This window comes from Scomber scombrus, chromosome 22, assembly GCF_963691925.1.
Source record: "Scomber scombrus chromosome 22, fScoSco1.1, whole genome shotgun sequence".
In the NCBI taxonomy this organism is placed as follows: Eukaryota; Metazoa; Chordata; class Actinopteri; order Scombriformes; family Scombridae; genus Scomber; species Scomber scombrus.
The window spans coordinates 5,853,055-5,866,390 of NC_084991.1; the positions used below are offsets into that span (position 1 = coordinate 5,853,055).

General features: G+C 38.7%; 2 protein-coding genes across 2 annotated transcripts; one reads left to right on the top strand and one right to left on the bottom strand.

Annotated features, from left to right (window-relative positions):
* osgep (O-sialoglycoprotein endopeptidase) lies at positions 1-7,660 on the bottom strand. The gene is made up of 12 exons (XM_062444049.1): positions 7,542-7,660; positions 6,471-6,590; positions 6,243-6,362; positions 5,033-5,208; positions 4,790-4,885; positions 4,652-4,701; positions 3,718-3,796; positions 3,487-3,552; positions 3,161-3,251; positions 2,296-2,371; positions 922-1,020; positions 1-372 (listed from the first exon to the last, which is right to left on the bottom strand). Exons 2-12 carry the CDS (start codon positions 6,583-6,585, stop codon positions 333-335), a joined length of 1,008 nt encoding a protein of 335 aa, XP_062300033.1. The 5' UTR covers positions 6,586-6,590; positions 7,542-7,660; the 3' UTR covers positions 1-332.
* A 459-nt stretch (positions 7,661-8,119) lies between these two features.
* On the top strand, positions 8,120-13,331 carry apex1 (APEX nuclease (multifunctional DNA repair enzyme) 1). The gene is made up of 5 exons (XM_062443967.1): positions 8,120-8,191; positions 10,837-10,968; positions 11,089-11,252; positions 11,341-11,533; positions 12,265-13,331. Exons 2-5 carry the CDS (start codon positions 10,908-10,910, stop codon positions 12,777-12,779), a joined length of 933 nt encoding a protein of 310 aa, XP_062299951.1. The 5' UTR covers positions 8,120-8,191; positions 10,837-10,907; the 3' UTR covers positions 12,780-13,331.
* Positions 13,332-13,336: the final 5 nt, after the last annotated feature.

The window sequence follows — 13,336 nt, forward strand, 5'->3', positions numbered from 1 at the left end:
TTCCCATTTTAGTCTCTTATTTTATTTGAACATAAATTCAGAGTAAGTGCATGACAAAAAGTAAAAATAAAACCTCACATCTGTCAACGTTTCCCTCCTCAGCAAATACAAGCTCATGATATAAAGCTAACTCCAAATCATACATTTATTGTAGTACAGACATCTTTTAAAAAATGGCAAAGAAAGTGTCGTAACTTTGCATAATCTGACCTCATTCGACTTTGTTTCTGCTGTTTAAGACTGATGCACAGGAGTGACAAAATGTGCTCTTAATAGAAATTTCTCCACCGGCAGAAAAGGACTGCTGCACGGAAACCTTTAAGCTCAGTCCATCAGTTTCTCCATGTCACCTCCACTTCATCTGTTCTGTACCTACAACAGGAGAACAGTTAATGGTGGCAAAGTTCTGATTCAAAAGATTTTTGAAATCCTTTTAATTTTGGGAATGCTTATGTGTTCCATTGGAAGTTGGAATTTCAGAGATCCCAGTTGGAAATTTCAACTGGAACTTTTTTTTCTATAGCATTGATAGCAAGACCTTTTTTTGATAGTGTTTCTGTATAAAGTAAAGTGTATTTACCCAGATAATTAAAATCTAATTTAACATCACACATCTTGTGTACACTAGGGACAGTTTTTGTCAAAAAACAAAAGATCAAATAGATACAGCAGAATCTTTTTTCCCCCCAAAATCTGACGCCTACATTACCCACAATGCTACTTGACTGCCGACAGTTGTTTATAGACTTATTATAGACTACTATAATAGCATTTTTAGCTGGGAGGCACCCGAAAGCTTCTTGGGTCAAATTTGGTGGAACACTATGTTATATATTCACAAGCAAGCCATTTACCACATGGGGCACAGATGTAGATTGTCGATACAGACAGATGATTGAAGTAAAAAGTGAAAACGTTTACCTTTGTGTTATCCATGAGTCCTCCAGCTCGGTCACCTGACCGGACCTAAACATCTCCCAGCCGGCTTGAGCAATCATCGCTCCGTTGTCTATGCAGAATCTGTGGCATAAAGTGAACAGTGTTATCTGGACGGGACCGGGAACACAATGTTCCTGGCAGACTGGAATCCAGTTTATTTTAGGAACTCGGCAGTGAAGGCATGTGATGGAAAGAAAAGACGACAGTTTGCTCTTTTCACATATTCATACAAGGGATTGATATGGACATTGTTGTGCTGAATCTTTTCATAAAAGGAAAGCCAACACTTTAGCACTATGTCACTGCTTTTCTATGTTCAGTCCATATAATACAATTCATTTACACTACTGCTAGGCATTTTGCAACTTACGTCATTGTTTTGCAGTGTTTGTATGTCTGAAACATGTCTGACAGGTATTTGAACATAGGGAACCTTTTTAAATGACCCTGTACTTAAAAACTACATTATTATCCAGCAATATCTAAACAGCCATGTTTTTAATAAGTAATAATATTAATAATAGTAAAATAAATTAAAACAATAGCACCTATGAGTTAAACAAAAATGCAACACATGGCAGGCACTGACATCTTGTCAGCACTATATGTGGCTTGTACTAAATAGAATGTTTAGCATGATTATTTCTTAAATTAAGAGATTTTTGAGTTGATTATATATTTTAGTTTATTATTAGATATTCAAAAACCCTCAGCAACAGCTAGGCTTGTCACAATATTTATGTTATCGACCTTTCGTACAATGATGTAATTATCAACATCATCATGTCTATATATGAAATTACCTTGATCATTTTTTTTACCTCAGTATTGCCACACTTCACATTAGCTGCTAAGAGGCTATTCATGTCACATTGGCTAAGCAAGTAATTAACTCCATTCCTCACTGTGTATGTCCTGAGTGGAGACTGCAGAAGAATTAAAGGTAAATAACTCTGTCCCCAACCATAATGACAGTCTGTGTTTTTTGCAGAAGCGTAGGGCCCACCCTCCACACCCCTTTGCATTATTATGCTATTATGTTAACATTATATCAGTGGTATAAAATGATCTTCAAATGACAATAATATTGTTTATCGTGATTTTTTCTGAGACAATATATCGTCCAACAAAAGTAGTTATCGTGACAGACCTAAGAACAGAATTTTCACCATCATGGAACACCCCCACTATATAACTTGGGTTAAAGGGAGTGATGGATGTTACTGTCCTGATACTACAACAGGTGAGAGGTTTGCACTCCTGAACAAGGTACTAACACCTGACTGTAAAAACATGTATTATTTAACCCCATTACCAATACATTACAATGTTATTTTAGTGGACAAAAAGATTTACCGTTCATCTGTGGCGAACAGTTTTGCTCCTCTCTCCTTACACATCACCCCCATCATCTCCTGCAGACGCAGATTGCCTGCAGAGGCAACACAAAGGTCCTGTAATACATTCTCAAGCTCAACCTACTTCACAGACACAAATATGAGGTCCTTTAGAGTGAAGACACAGGAGACCAAATTTTTAGAGACAAAACTAAATTAATGTACTTGAATTCCATTAAATTATCTTTTTTTCATATTTAGAGAACAAACACTGTTCCACTGGCTCTGCATGGACATTTTTTTGTTTTTTGGGTTGTTGTAGCATCTCCAAGAACGTAAATACTTTCCAAAATGGTCTTGCACAGAACAAAAATGGGCACACTGTTCCTTTAAAAGACCCTGAAAATCTTAATCAGCTTCTTTAGGATTTTCCAATATTATATCTTAATCCAAATCTGACATAAGTTGTTTATGTTAAAAAGGTCACTGCAAATCAAATCTGATTAAATCACACCCACAATGTCCTGATTAAACTCATTAAATGATTTTTTTTTCAGTAGTAATTTGTTTTCAGAAACTGTAAAAGAGAATAACATTTGACTTTTATAGTTCATTTCAGTGCATTTATTGTTCCCACTTTGCTCAACTTGTCTCCTCTACTTATTATTCAGTGTATAAGTGATTTCAAAACGTGTGATAGGTGAACTAGCTCAATAACTCCTTCGTGGGAATCTCTGAACATTTACTGTGCGTATTTTAGCTTAGTGAGACATTTTTGCTGCATCGTTGTATTTACAGGACGTATCACTATACTATAGGTGTTTGGAACATGGTTAAAAAGTTAATATTGGATTATTCCTTTCAACACTTCTTGATGTACTTACAGCCAACTCCCCCGACGATGAGGACCTCTTGGGAGCCGCAGTGAGCCATGGCCCTCTCTGTGATCTCAACCAGCATGGAGAACACAGTCTCCTGCAGGAAGGGAGACATTACAAGCTGAGCAATGCTGACAAAGATAAATGTGTTTTTGACCGCATATCTCAACATCAAAGGAGGAACAACATTTTCCAGACATGACAATCTTAACATGTTTTGACACTGATATTTCTTTTTTTTTTTTTCTAAAGTGTTGATATCAGCTTGACTGAAGCTTTAATCTGGAGTGCTGGTGCCTTAAAGTGTGTTGTCTAGTGGCGTTGGTTCTGACCTGCAGTGAGAAACACAGGTCCTCTGCTGTACACTGACCAGAGCTCAGCATCTTATTAGCAGCTTCCTATGAAAGGAAAAGAAAACATAAATCAGGCTTGAAGTAAAAAGCAAAAGAATGATGAAATGATAGAAATCAAACATTGGCCTGGAGCATCAGTCTCAGGATTTTCCTCATCACATGAGAATATAATAGACAGACTTTATTCATTATTTAGATCTTACAGCTCACCTCAATGTAGGATAAAATCCCAGAAAATGACACATCCATTCCTTTTACTGTATAAGGCAGCTCCACATACTGACTCCCCCTGACAGCACGGATGAGAAGTGATGTTAAACAAAGTCAAACTTCACACACACACAGACACATAGGCAGTGGCGTGCACAGACTTTTTGAAGGGCAGGGGCGAAAAGAAAAAAAAAAAGGGCACATACAGCGCGTTCTCGCCACTGAGGAGGGCACCCTAGAGCGCGTTTTTCAACAATTGGGCCACGAGGGGGGGCGACTGCCCCCCCCTTGTGCACACCACTGCACACAGGTCCAGTGAAGCTGCTTAGACTGCAGTAGTGGCAGCAAGTGTGCATGTGGGTCAATGACGTATAAGGATTTTCAACAACTCAATTTTAAATAATAAAAACAAGCATATCTAATGCAGTAGTTCAAACATTCAGAATGTTGTGTACCTGACAATTCATATTACAATTTGAAAGTGATTTTAGTGGGGGGTTTTCAAGATTAATTGGCACTGGCCTGAAAAAAAAGTCATTTGGTGCGACCATGATTCATCTTGAAATATCTTATATAAATAAAAGATCATCATTTACAAAGATTTTAAAAAAAATGCAAATACTTTGTTTCCAAACACTTTATATTACTGAAAACTTGAAAAAAAAGATGTGAAGCATGTTAACTAAATTAATTTATTTCAAGATGAATCGTGGTCGCACCACATGACTCTTTTTAAAGGCCAGTGCCAATTAATCTTGAAAAACCCACTAAAATCACTTAATTTCAAATGTATAATATGGAGCTTCAGGTACACAACATTCTGAATGTTTGAACTACTGCATTAGATATGCTTGTTTTTATTATTCTACAATTGAGTTGTTCTAAATCCTTATACGTCATTGACCCATGTATTTACTAATGTGCAATAACTCACTTCTTGGCCATCTGCTCTATGTTGTAGCCTGGACTGGGATCATTGGAAATCTGAGTGGAGAAACACAACATATGAACACACATACAGCAAAAGGAAAAATATCTGCTAAAATAACGACTTTAATGGTGAATGACAAACCTTAATAACCCTGGCGAACCTGTCTAGACAGTTGCCTACTGCGATGTCGATGGTCTCCCCAAATATTCTATACCGCCGCTCAGAGTACGCAATAACCTTGACAGGAAGAAATGGAGAGTGGTCTGATGACATTTGCTTGACCGTGTGTTACAGATTCACCAGCTCCAGAAGCTCAAAAATCAAGATTCATGCAGACTACTCTTTTTTTTTCTGCAGTAATAAGGTCTATATCCACAAACTAACCTGTGTGTTCCCTCCGCTAACATAAAGCACGGTGGGGTTGTTGGCTTTGGTGATGAGTCGGCCCATCTCGATGTGTCCAATACAGTGGTTGACACCAAGGAGTGGCTTCCCCCAAAGCTGAGCGACCGTACGAGCTACAAGGGCCACTGTTACCAAAGGCGCACCCATTCCAGGACCTGCAAGAGGAGACATTTGTTGCACGAATTGTTGGTAGCTTTTAGGTTTTTTTTACAAACTGATTTAAGTTTAATTTAAACTATTTTAATAACATAACAGCCATGCTAGCTGCTCTTTGAGGCTGTTCTTAGGCACAGTGGTGTTTTGAGCTAACCGCTAACGCTAGCATAGCAACATGCTCACAGCACGGATGTATAAAGAGAACAGCGTTGGAGCGAGGCCCCATTCATTCCTACGACAGTTGCTCAGTAGTGCATGAAGTCAAAAAAGCCACTTCCCGCTATGGGTCCCTTCCCACGGAGCATGCTCACTAGAGACTTCAGCTGGCCGACACAGTTAACCGCCGTTATAGCCCTTCTGCTCATTCGAATGGAGATTTTTTTTTTCTTATTCAATCTTGCTGCTTTTCTAGACTTTCCAAATGTTATCGGGCTGAACAGATTAAATTCTCATAGTGAAATGATTCATTTTGAATGAATGTCTCTATCAAATTTAATGACAATCCATCCAGCAGTTCATGGATTTAATTTCACTAAAAGCTAAAAATGTCTACTCGTGGCACTATAAGTAAGGTCAAGGGTTCACTAAAGTAAGTAGGATTTCTCCTCTGGGAACCATTAATATCTATCCAATAGTGGTTGAGATATTTCCGTCTGGACCAAAGAAGCATTGCCAAACATCAACACAAAAGGTCAAGTGAAGTAAAAAATAAAAAATAAAGTCCCAACCATTAAGTTTAAAAAACAATTGTTTTCCAATGCAAATAAGACAAACTAGCCTCTTTAATATATATATATATTTATATATATATATATAATATAATGTCTTAGGTCCACTATTACAGACTAGTGTTATGAGGACAAGCATTGTTCAAACTCACTTTTTAAAACATTCTGGTCAAAATCAGAAGGTTTCTTAAAAATATCAAACATCATGCTTAAATTGAAGAACATGTACAGCATAACGTGATGCTCAACATATCTAATCTAACCCTTATTTTACTGAATAATGAACTTGCAGGAGCTTATTTTACCTTTGGTGTATGCCACGCAGTCGATGTCTGCAGGCTTCAGCCCTGCTTGCTCCAGAGCCTCCTTCAGGACAGTCAGTATGATGGCACGGTGGTGTCTGGCTGTGTCACTAGGCAGGAAGCCTGATAGGTAAAATCACAGGGTGTCAACATCAGCTGTAGATTTTTATCTTTATTACATCAATTGTTTAGAGGAGGTAACATCACAGTTTTATCAAAAGTCTGACTTGCCTTGACCAGGAGGGGTGATGTAGGTCCGTCTTGGGTTGGACAGCACCTCACCATCCCTGATTATTCCTATGCCAATCTTATTGGCACTGCCCTCAAACCCAATTACTACAGTCATGGTAGCTAAAAAAAATTAGGGAAGAGAAAAGCAATGCGAAGTTAAGAGAGATTAATTTTTTTTAGTGTGAAAGAAGCTCATTGCAAAAAACAACTATTTTTATAATCAATTAATCATTTGGAGTCCTTCTTTAAGAAAAAAATGTCTGAATTCTCTGATTCTAGCTTCTGAACGTGAATATTTTCTGGTTTCTATGACAGTAAACTGAATATATTTGTGTTGTGACCTGTTGGTCAGGACTAAAGATGAGATCTTGAGCTATGGAAGAATAGTGATTGACATTTACTGATAATTGGGTAATGAAAATAATCACAAGTTGTCATTATCCTCAATTCTACACTCTGCACCTTTAAACTTATTTTTAGCTTTCAGTCTATGCATATACAATCATGGCTAAAAATACTGGCACCTATGCACTTCTATCAGGTAATGCACCACTGAAAACTGTTGCAATTACAAATGCTTTGGTATACACATTTATTTATTTTGTTTGCATTGGAACAACCAATACTTTGTTGCAATCTTTCATCAATTGTTCTCTTCCGTCTACATCCAGAGAGGTTCTCAAATCCTCGTAACAACTCTTGAATGAATACCAAAGCATTTGTAATATTTTTGGCCATATATATATACATACAGTACAAGTCAAAAGTTTGGACACACTTTCCCATTCACATCAATGAGAAAGTTTGTCCAAATGTTTGACTGGTACTACACAGACACACACAGACACACACACACACACACACACACACAAGCGCGCGCCCATATATATTAACATAGCCTGTACAGTAACTCCCTCGATACATAAGCAATATATTAAATGCATATTGTCTATATTGATATAAACCACAACACAGCCTTCTGTGCATATATATAGCTGCTATGTTAGCAGTGAAAGCAGACACACTACTCTAACTGTTTTGACCCTGCTGCAGACAATAAGGTGACACTACCTTGCTTGTTACTTTCCTTTCGTAGCTCACATGAATCCAAATTCGTGCCAGTTAAAAATTTAATTGAACTTTTTTTATTTCTTCAGCTAGCTCCAGCAACTCAACTACTCCATATGCAGCTCAGAGGACCCAAACACTGGGAGATGTAGTGTTCGCCTAAAAATTAAAAAAAAAAAAAAATCTCATACTAACCTAACGCTAATTAATATTGCACTTAACCAAACCTTGTGTATTTTCATTCAGTTTTTGTTTCTTTATAGTGAGGTATGAGCACTAGACGTTATTTGTCATTCGAAGCAGGCATTCACTCGGTGCAGCGAGCACGTGGTCCCAAATCTTTGCTGTGCTTTGTGTGTTCGACTCTGACTTAGCCTACTTTTGGGGACACATTTCAGATTAAAGATCAACTCATCGATTTGACCAATTGGGGACAAAGGCCGTGTCATTTAATAGGTAAAAGTCTGGATTTTTGGGCTCAGTGGTTATGGTAAAAATCTGCAGGAAATGAATGAAATCAATGGAATGTCCCCAAAATGGACTCAAGTAAGAATAAGTGTGTGGTTGTGTGTGTGTGTGTGTGTGTGTGTGTTGGGGGGAGTGACTGTGGAAGAACACTCGTCTGCTCGTTTCATCCTGTTGTGAAAGTGCAAGTAAGGTTATTTGCATGTCCTTCTTCTGAAACTTGTAGCTAGTTAACGTTATTTAACAGCATTTGCATTGGTTGATGAAGCATATAAACCGTACAGGAAGCTATGTTAGCTGTTTGTCTCCATAACATCCTCCGTGAAGGCCGCCTGCTGCATGCGTGCTCTTTGTCACACCGGAGATGCTAGCTATGCTAACGCTAGCCTTTAAAGCTACTGTGTAAAACCTATTAAGAGCTTCTGCTGTAGTGCCTTTTTTTGTGTTCTGTATGCATGTTGTTGTTGTTGTTTTAGCACCCAGCGTCAGATAACTTGCAGTTGGTGTGTTTGGCTTTGTGCTCATCCACGTTAAGGAGTTGCTCGACACTCAGCGTGCTCCCCCTTCTTTGTTAGAGTTTGTTTTAAACCTCCAAAAAGTCACTTATCCTTTGCCAAGCGGACCAACACCATTTCTAAAACATGCATAGGTAGAAAACGGAGGCGTTTAGAAACGGAATGCTTTTTTGGGGGCGTAAATACATCAGAGTGTCTTGAAAACCATCAATTTATGTTTCCTCTTATAAGTATTTAGAAGTTTTACATTTCAATTTCAAAGGTCCTCAATATTTTTCTAGCCTGTCATTGGCACCAGTATCATTTATTGGAACCCGACCGATATATGGTTCAACCGATATTATCGACCGAAATTGACCTATCACAGATATATTGGTATCAGTGAATACATTGTGCGATATGTGGCGATATCTTGTAGTTTTTAAAGTTATATAAGCAGCAAAATGAACACTTGATAATTCTTCTTAATTCAAGTTTCAGTTTTTTTATTCATAGCTAATTATAATTATTAAATTCCCCGCTGTGTTTATAGAGTATATTGTTAAACTGTAAAATATCAGCCTCGATTGCATATCTTTGTTGCAAGTGTTTGATAACCACATCTAAGGGATTTTTGCAAAAAAAAAAATATGTATAAATACAGTACCAGTCAAAAGTTTGGACACACCTTCCCATTCACTTCAATGAGAAAGTGTGTCCAAACTTTTGACTGGTACTGTATAATATTATCGGCCTATATATTGATATCAGAATTTGTTTGCTCCCTATTATCAGCATTGGTTCCTAAAATCCAGTATCGGTTGGACCCATTTAGTTATAAAATGTTTTTTAAATGGAATTCAAGCAAAACCTGTCTGTAAAATCCCCAGTTCTATTGTTCCAGACCCCTGATCTGAAATGAATTAGGTTTTTTAATCCATCTATTCTTTATCTACTGCTTACCTGCATCCAGGTCATGATTCATGAGGCATTAGTTATATTAATGGGAATGATTATTAAATACTGCCAGGAAGTAATGACAAAAATGTGAAATAAATTGAAATTGTAATTTGTAATTCTAGGCCTTATCCTGGTTATTGATGTCTTTCAGACTTTGACTGTGATACCGGTATTAAATTGCACAAAATGTCTAAAGTCTTAAATGTAACTTGGTAAAAATCTGTAGTGCTGTTGTGTACCAATACCAATTTGTTTCTATGAGTGATAGCACAAGTGAATGTTGATGATAGTACTTTGATAATTAGCTAAATATTACCTGTAAAAAATGAAGCTAGATGGATCAGACAATAACTTGCAGATATTTTGGTATCAGCACATATATTGGCCGATAAGTAATTGCAGCATAGGAATCTTGGTCACAGTTATACCAAAATTCTTAAAGGACAGGTTCATTGTTATTCTTAAAACAGTCAGATGTCTATATGAACACTGAGAGAGGGTTTCCTCATTCTTCCTGTTCATACTGTCTATTATATTAGCTTTTAAATGTAAGTGATGTGCAAGATTACATTGAAAAGTTTATCTGAAGCTTATATAAAGACATTTGGAATTTGGCTCAAAAAGATACCTATTTGATTCAACTCATTTGGATCTTCTAAAGGCCACTGTGAAAAAGAGGAACGATGACTTAAACTTAATCCTCTTCGTTCCCTGTGGAGCGTAAGGCTGAGCTATCTGCTTCCATCTGGTCCTGTCCTGTACGGTATGTTGTGCCTTGCCCCAAGTTAGATTAGTCACCTTCAGGTCAGAGATCACAGTTCTCTGCCAGGTTGCTTCTGGCCTGCCTTGTTTTCTCGCTTTCTTTTTTTTTTAGCCAAAAAGATCCAACATATCTTTCCGAGACATCCATTGTGTCTTTGATTGAACTGCTGTTCTACAGTCAGATCTTGGTTTTTAGGCTGTACTGCTGACTTCCAGATGATTTGAAGGCTTGCAAATGGACCTTGAGCTTTCCCAAACCTTATGCTACGACAAATGCAAATGCTAAAACCATAGAGGAATGATAGTGTTCATATGGGCAACTGACTTTGCTTTAAGACTGACTTGAAAAAGTGTGAACCCCTCCTTAAAGTTATAGTGTGCATTTACTATTGGCTGACATTTTTTCAAGTATTGGTATCTGCCTCAAAATCCATTATTTGTCATCTGGTAGATTTTACTAGATATAACTTTTCACATCAGATATAAGCCATTAACCAATGTTTTCAATGTTAATTAGTGCTTTTCAAAAAGGCGAGTCTAAAAGAAATCGGTTTATTCTTGAGAACCATTGTGTCCATTTCCGTTGACCACTAAAATTCTTTTTCTGTTTTTTCCAGCGGCGCGTGTGCTGTCCTGTGTGCGTGTTGTGTGTCTGCGAAGTGTGTTTGTAGTCAGAGCGAGTTCAAGCATGAAGAGAGGCAAGAAGGCAGAGGAGGCGGTTGCAGAAGGGGAAAACGACACAGGCTCTGGTACTACAGCAGGCACTAATGCATTCTTCACTTCATTCATTACATCTGAAAACATTTTCCAATATCCTCTTTACCAAATAATACATGTCTGATCTGCCACTTTCATTCATGGCCTTAAAGCTTCTGCAAAGAAGACGAAGAAGGCTAAGGAGCCAGAGGCCCCAGTACTGTACGATGACCCTCCTGACAAGATGACCAGCAAAGATGGACGCGACGCCAACATGAAGATCACGTCCTGGAACGTTGACGGGCTGAGGGCCTGGGTGAAAAAGAAGGGTCTGGATGTAAGTTTGCAGTGAGCTTTAGAAATAAAAGCAAAGTTATTCGTCAAGACGAGGCTGCGGTTTTAATGCTTGTGTTCTTCTGTTCCAGTGGGTGCGCGAGGAGGCTCCAGATGTTTTATGCCTGCAGGAGACCAAGTGCGCTGAGAAATCCCTGCCCGCCGACATTACCTCAATGCCCGAGTACCCGCACAAGTATTGGTCCGCGTCAGATGAAAAGGATGGTTACAGTGGTGTGGCCATGCTCTGCAAGACTGAACCCCTCAAAGTGACCTATGGCATTGGTGAGTTCTGTCTTATGCTGTCAGATCATTTATTGGAGGTCTGAACCTTCACTGCTGCCTGGAAATGGCAAAAATATGTTTTTGATTTTCAAACATTTCTAGCCCAGTGCAGCTCCACGTTGCTCACCTTGTTATGCTAGTAGTTTGACTCAAGAGCTGGTAACATCAGTTGGTCAGTCCACCACTAGACTAAAATATCTCCACAACTATTAGGCTGACTGCAATGAACTGGTTTCCAAACAATGGATCCTAAGAACTGTGGTGATCCCATGACTTTACTTTTGGCGCCACCATCAGGTCAACATTTCTGATTCCAAGTTTAAAATCTCTAACTATTGGATTGTCAAATTCTTTACAGGCATTTAAGATTCTCTCAGGATGACTTGTATTTGGTAGTTCCTTCTCCATCCATATAGCACCGTCATCGAATCAAATATCATTTGGAAGCACCAGTACTTTACTTAATAAAACACCTAATGACATTCCCATTAGCTTCAACAATGAGCAACATAGTAAACATTATACCTGCTAAATATCAGTATGTTAGCATTGTGAGTATGTTTGTACATATTTGATGTGGTTACACATGTGAACAGTGATTTGGCCTCGATTGATGGTCTTTACTTTTATATTAACGTTAAAGCTATACTAAAGAATTTTAAAACGGAACCTTTGTCTGAGTGACTGTGAAGTATCTACATTACATTTTTTGCTGAATCTCTCCTACCCAGACAAAGAGGAGCATGACAAGGAGGGCCGTGTCATTACTGCAGAGTTCCCCAGCTTCTTCCTGGTGACAGCATATATACCAAACTCCAGCCGAGGTCTCGTGCGCCTAGATTACCGCAAAACCTGGGACATAGACTTCCGAGAATACCTGTGTGACCTGGAGAAACAGAAGCCCCTGGTGTTATGCGGCGACCTCAACGTGGCACACCAGGAGATCGACCTGAAGAACCCGAAGGGGAACAAGAAAAACGCAGGATTCACCCCTGAGGAGCGCGAGGGCTTCAGCCAGCTACTGGCAGCCGGATTCACCGACAGCTTTCGCGAGCTCTACCCCGAGCAGACCAATGCCTACACCTTCTGGACCTACATGATGAACTGCCGCTCAAAGAACGTGGGCTGGCGACTGGATTACTTTGTGCTGTCCTCTGGTCTGCTGCCAGGCCTGTGCGACAGCAAGATCCGCAACAAGGCGATGGGAAGCGACCACTGTCCCATCACTCTACACCTAGCAGTGTAGGTTACTCTGGTCTGCAAATCTCTGTTAGAGTGAAGCGTCACCTACTCGGGCAGGAAAATCTTGCATCTGTTGAAATGTCTACAGGTGAAGTTCACAGTAAATTCAGAAGTACCTTAATTGTCTAGTAGTTTTATCTTTTCCAACATCAAGGTTTAATAAAACAATACATGATGCACATTTGTCCTTTCTGTAATTGATGTCTGTCAGTAAACAAAATGATGTACAATGAATTCCTCATGGCGGTTCTGTCTGAAGATGCAACACTAAATCCTCTGTAAGCTCATATTCAACAATGATTTAAAACCAGCTGTAGAACTCAAAGTGGCTCCTGTCTGTACTACTGCTGACCTGAAACAAAAGTCTCTGCCACAGAACCTGCAGGATGTTTGTTTTTTTTGTTACTGTTTAAAATGAAACCACTGTTCCTAAAAGCATATGTAACTTGTTCTGGCACAAAAAGGTTAAAGCTTTTTTTCCAAATCGGTGTTAAATTGTAAAACATTCCCACACTTCTCAATAAAGACTAGATTTCTGTAGAACTGTCTTCTTCTTGTTAT

What these genes read in the sequence shown, in the direction of transcription:
- apex1 (XM_062443967.1), top strand. Translation starts at nt 10,908, where the DNA reads ATGAAGAGAGGCAAGAAGGCAGAGGAGGCGGTTGCAGAAGGGGAAAAC. An exon ending in GGAAAACGACACAGGCTCTG is followed by an intron (nt 10,969 to 11,088) that starts GTACTACAGCAG and finishes ATGGCCTTAAAG; the next exon opens with CTTCTGCAAAGAAGACGAAG. An exon ending in TGAAAAAGAAGGGTCTGGAT is followed by an intron (nt 11,253 to 11,340) that starts GTAAGTTTGCAG and finishes CTTCTGTTCCAG; the next exon opens with TGGGTGCGCGAGGAGGCTCC.
- osgep (XM_062444049.1), bottom strand. Translation starts at nt 6,585, where the DNA reads ATGACTGTAGTAATTGGGTTTGAGGGCAGTGCCAATAAGATTGGCATA. An exon ending in CATCACCCCTCCTGGTCAAG is followed by an intron (nt 6,363 to 6,470) that starts GCAAGTCAGACT and finishes TTTACCTATCAG; the next exon opens with GCTTCCTGCCTAGTGACACA. An exon ending in CTGCGTGGCATACACCAAAG is followed by an intron (nt 5,209 to 6,242) that starts GTAAAATAAGCT and finishes CTCCTCTTGCAG; the next exon opens with GTCCTGGAATGGGTGCGCCT.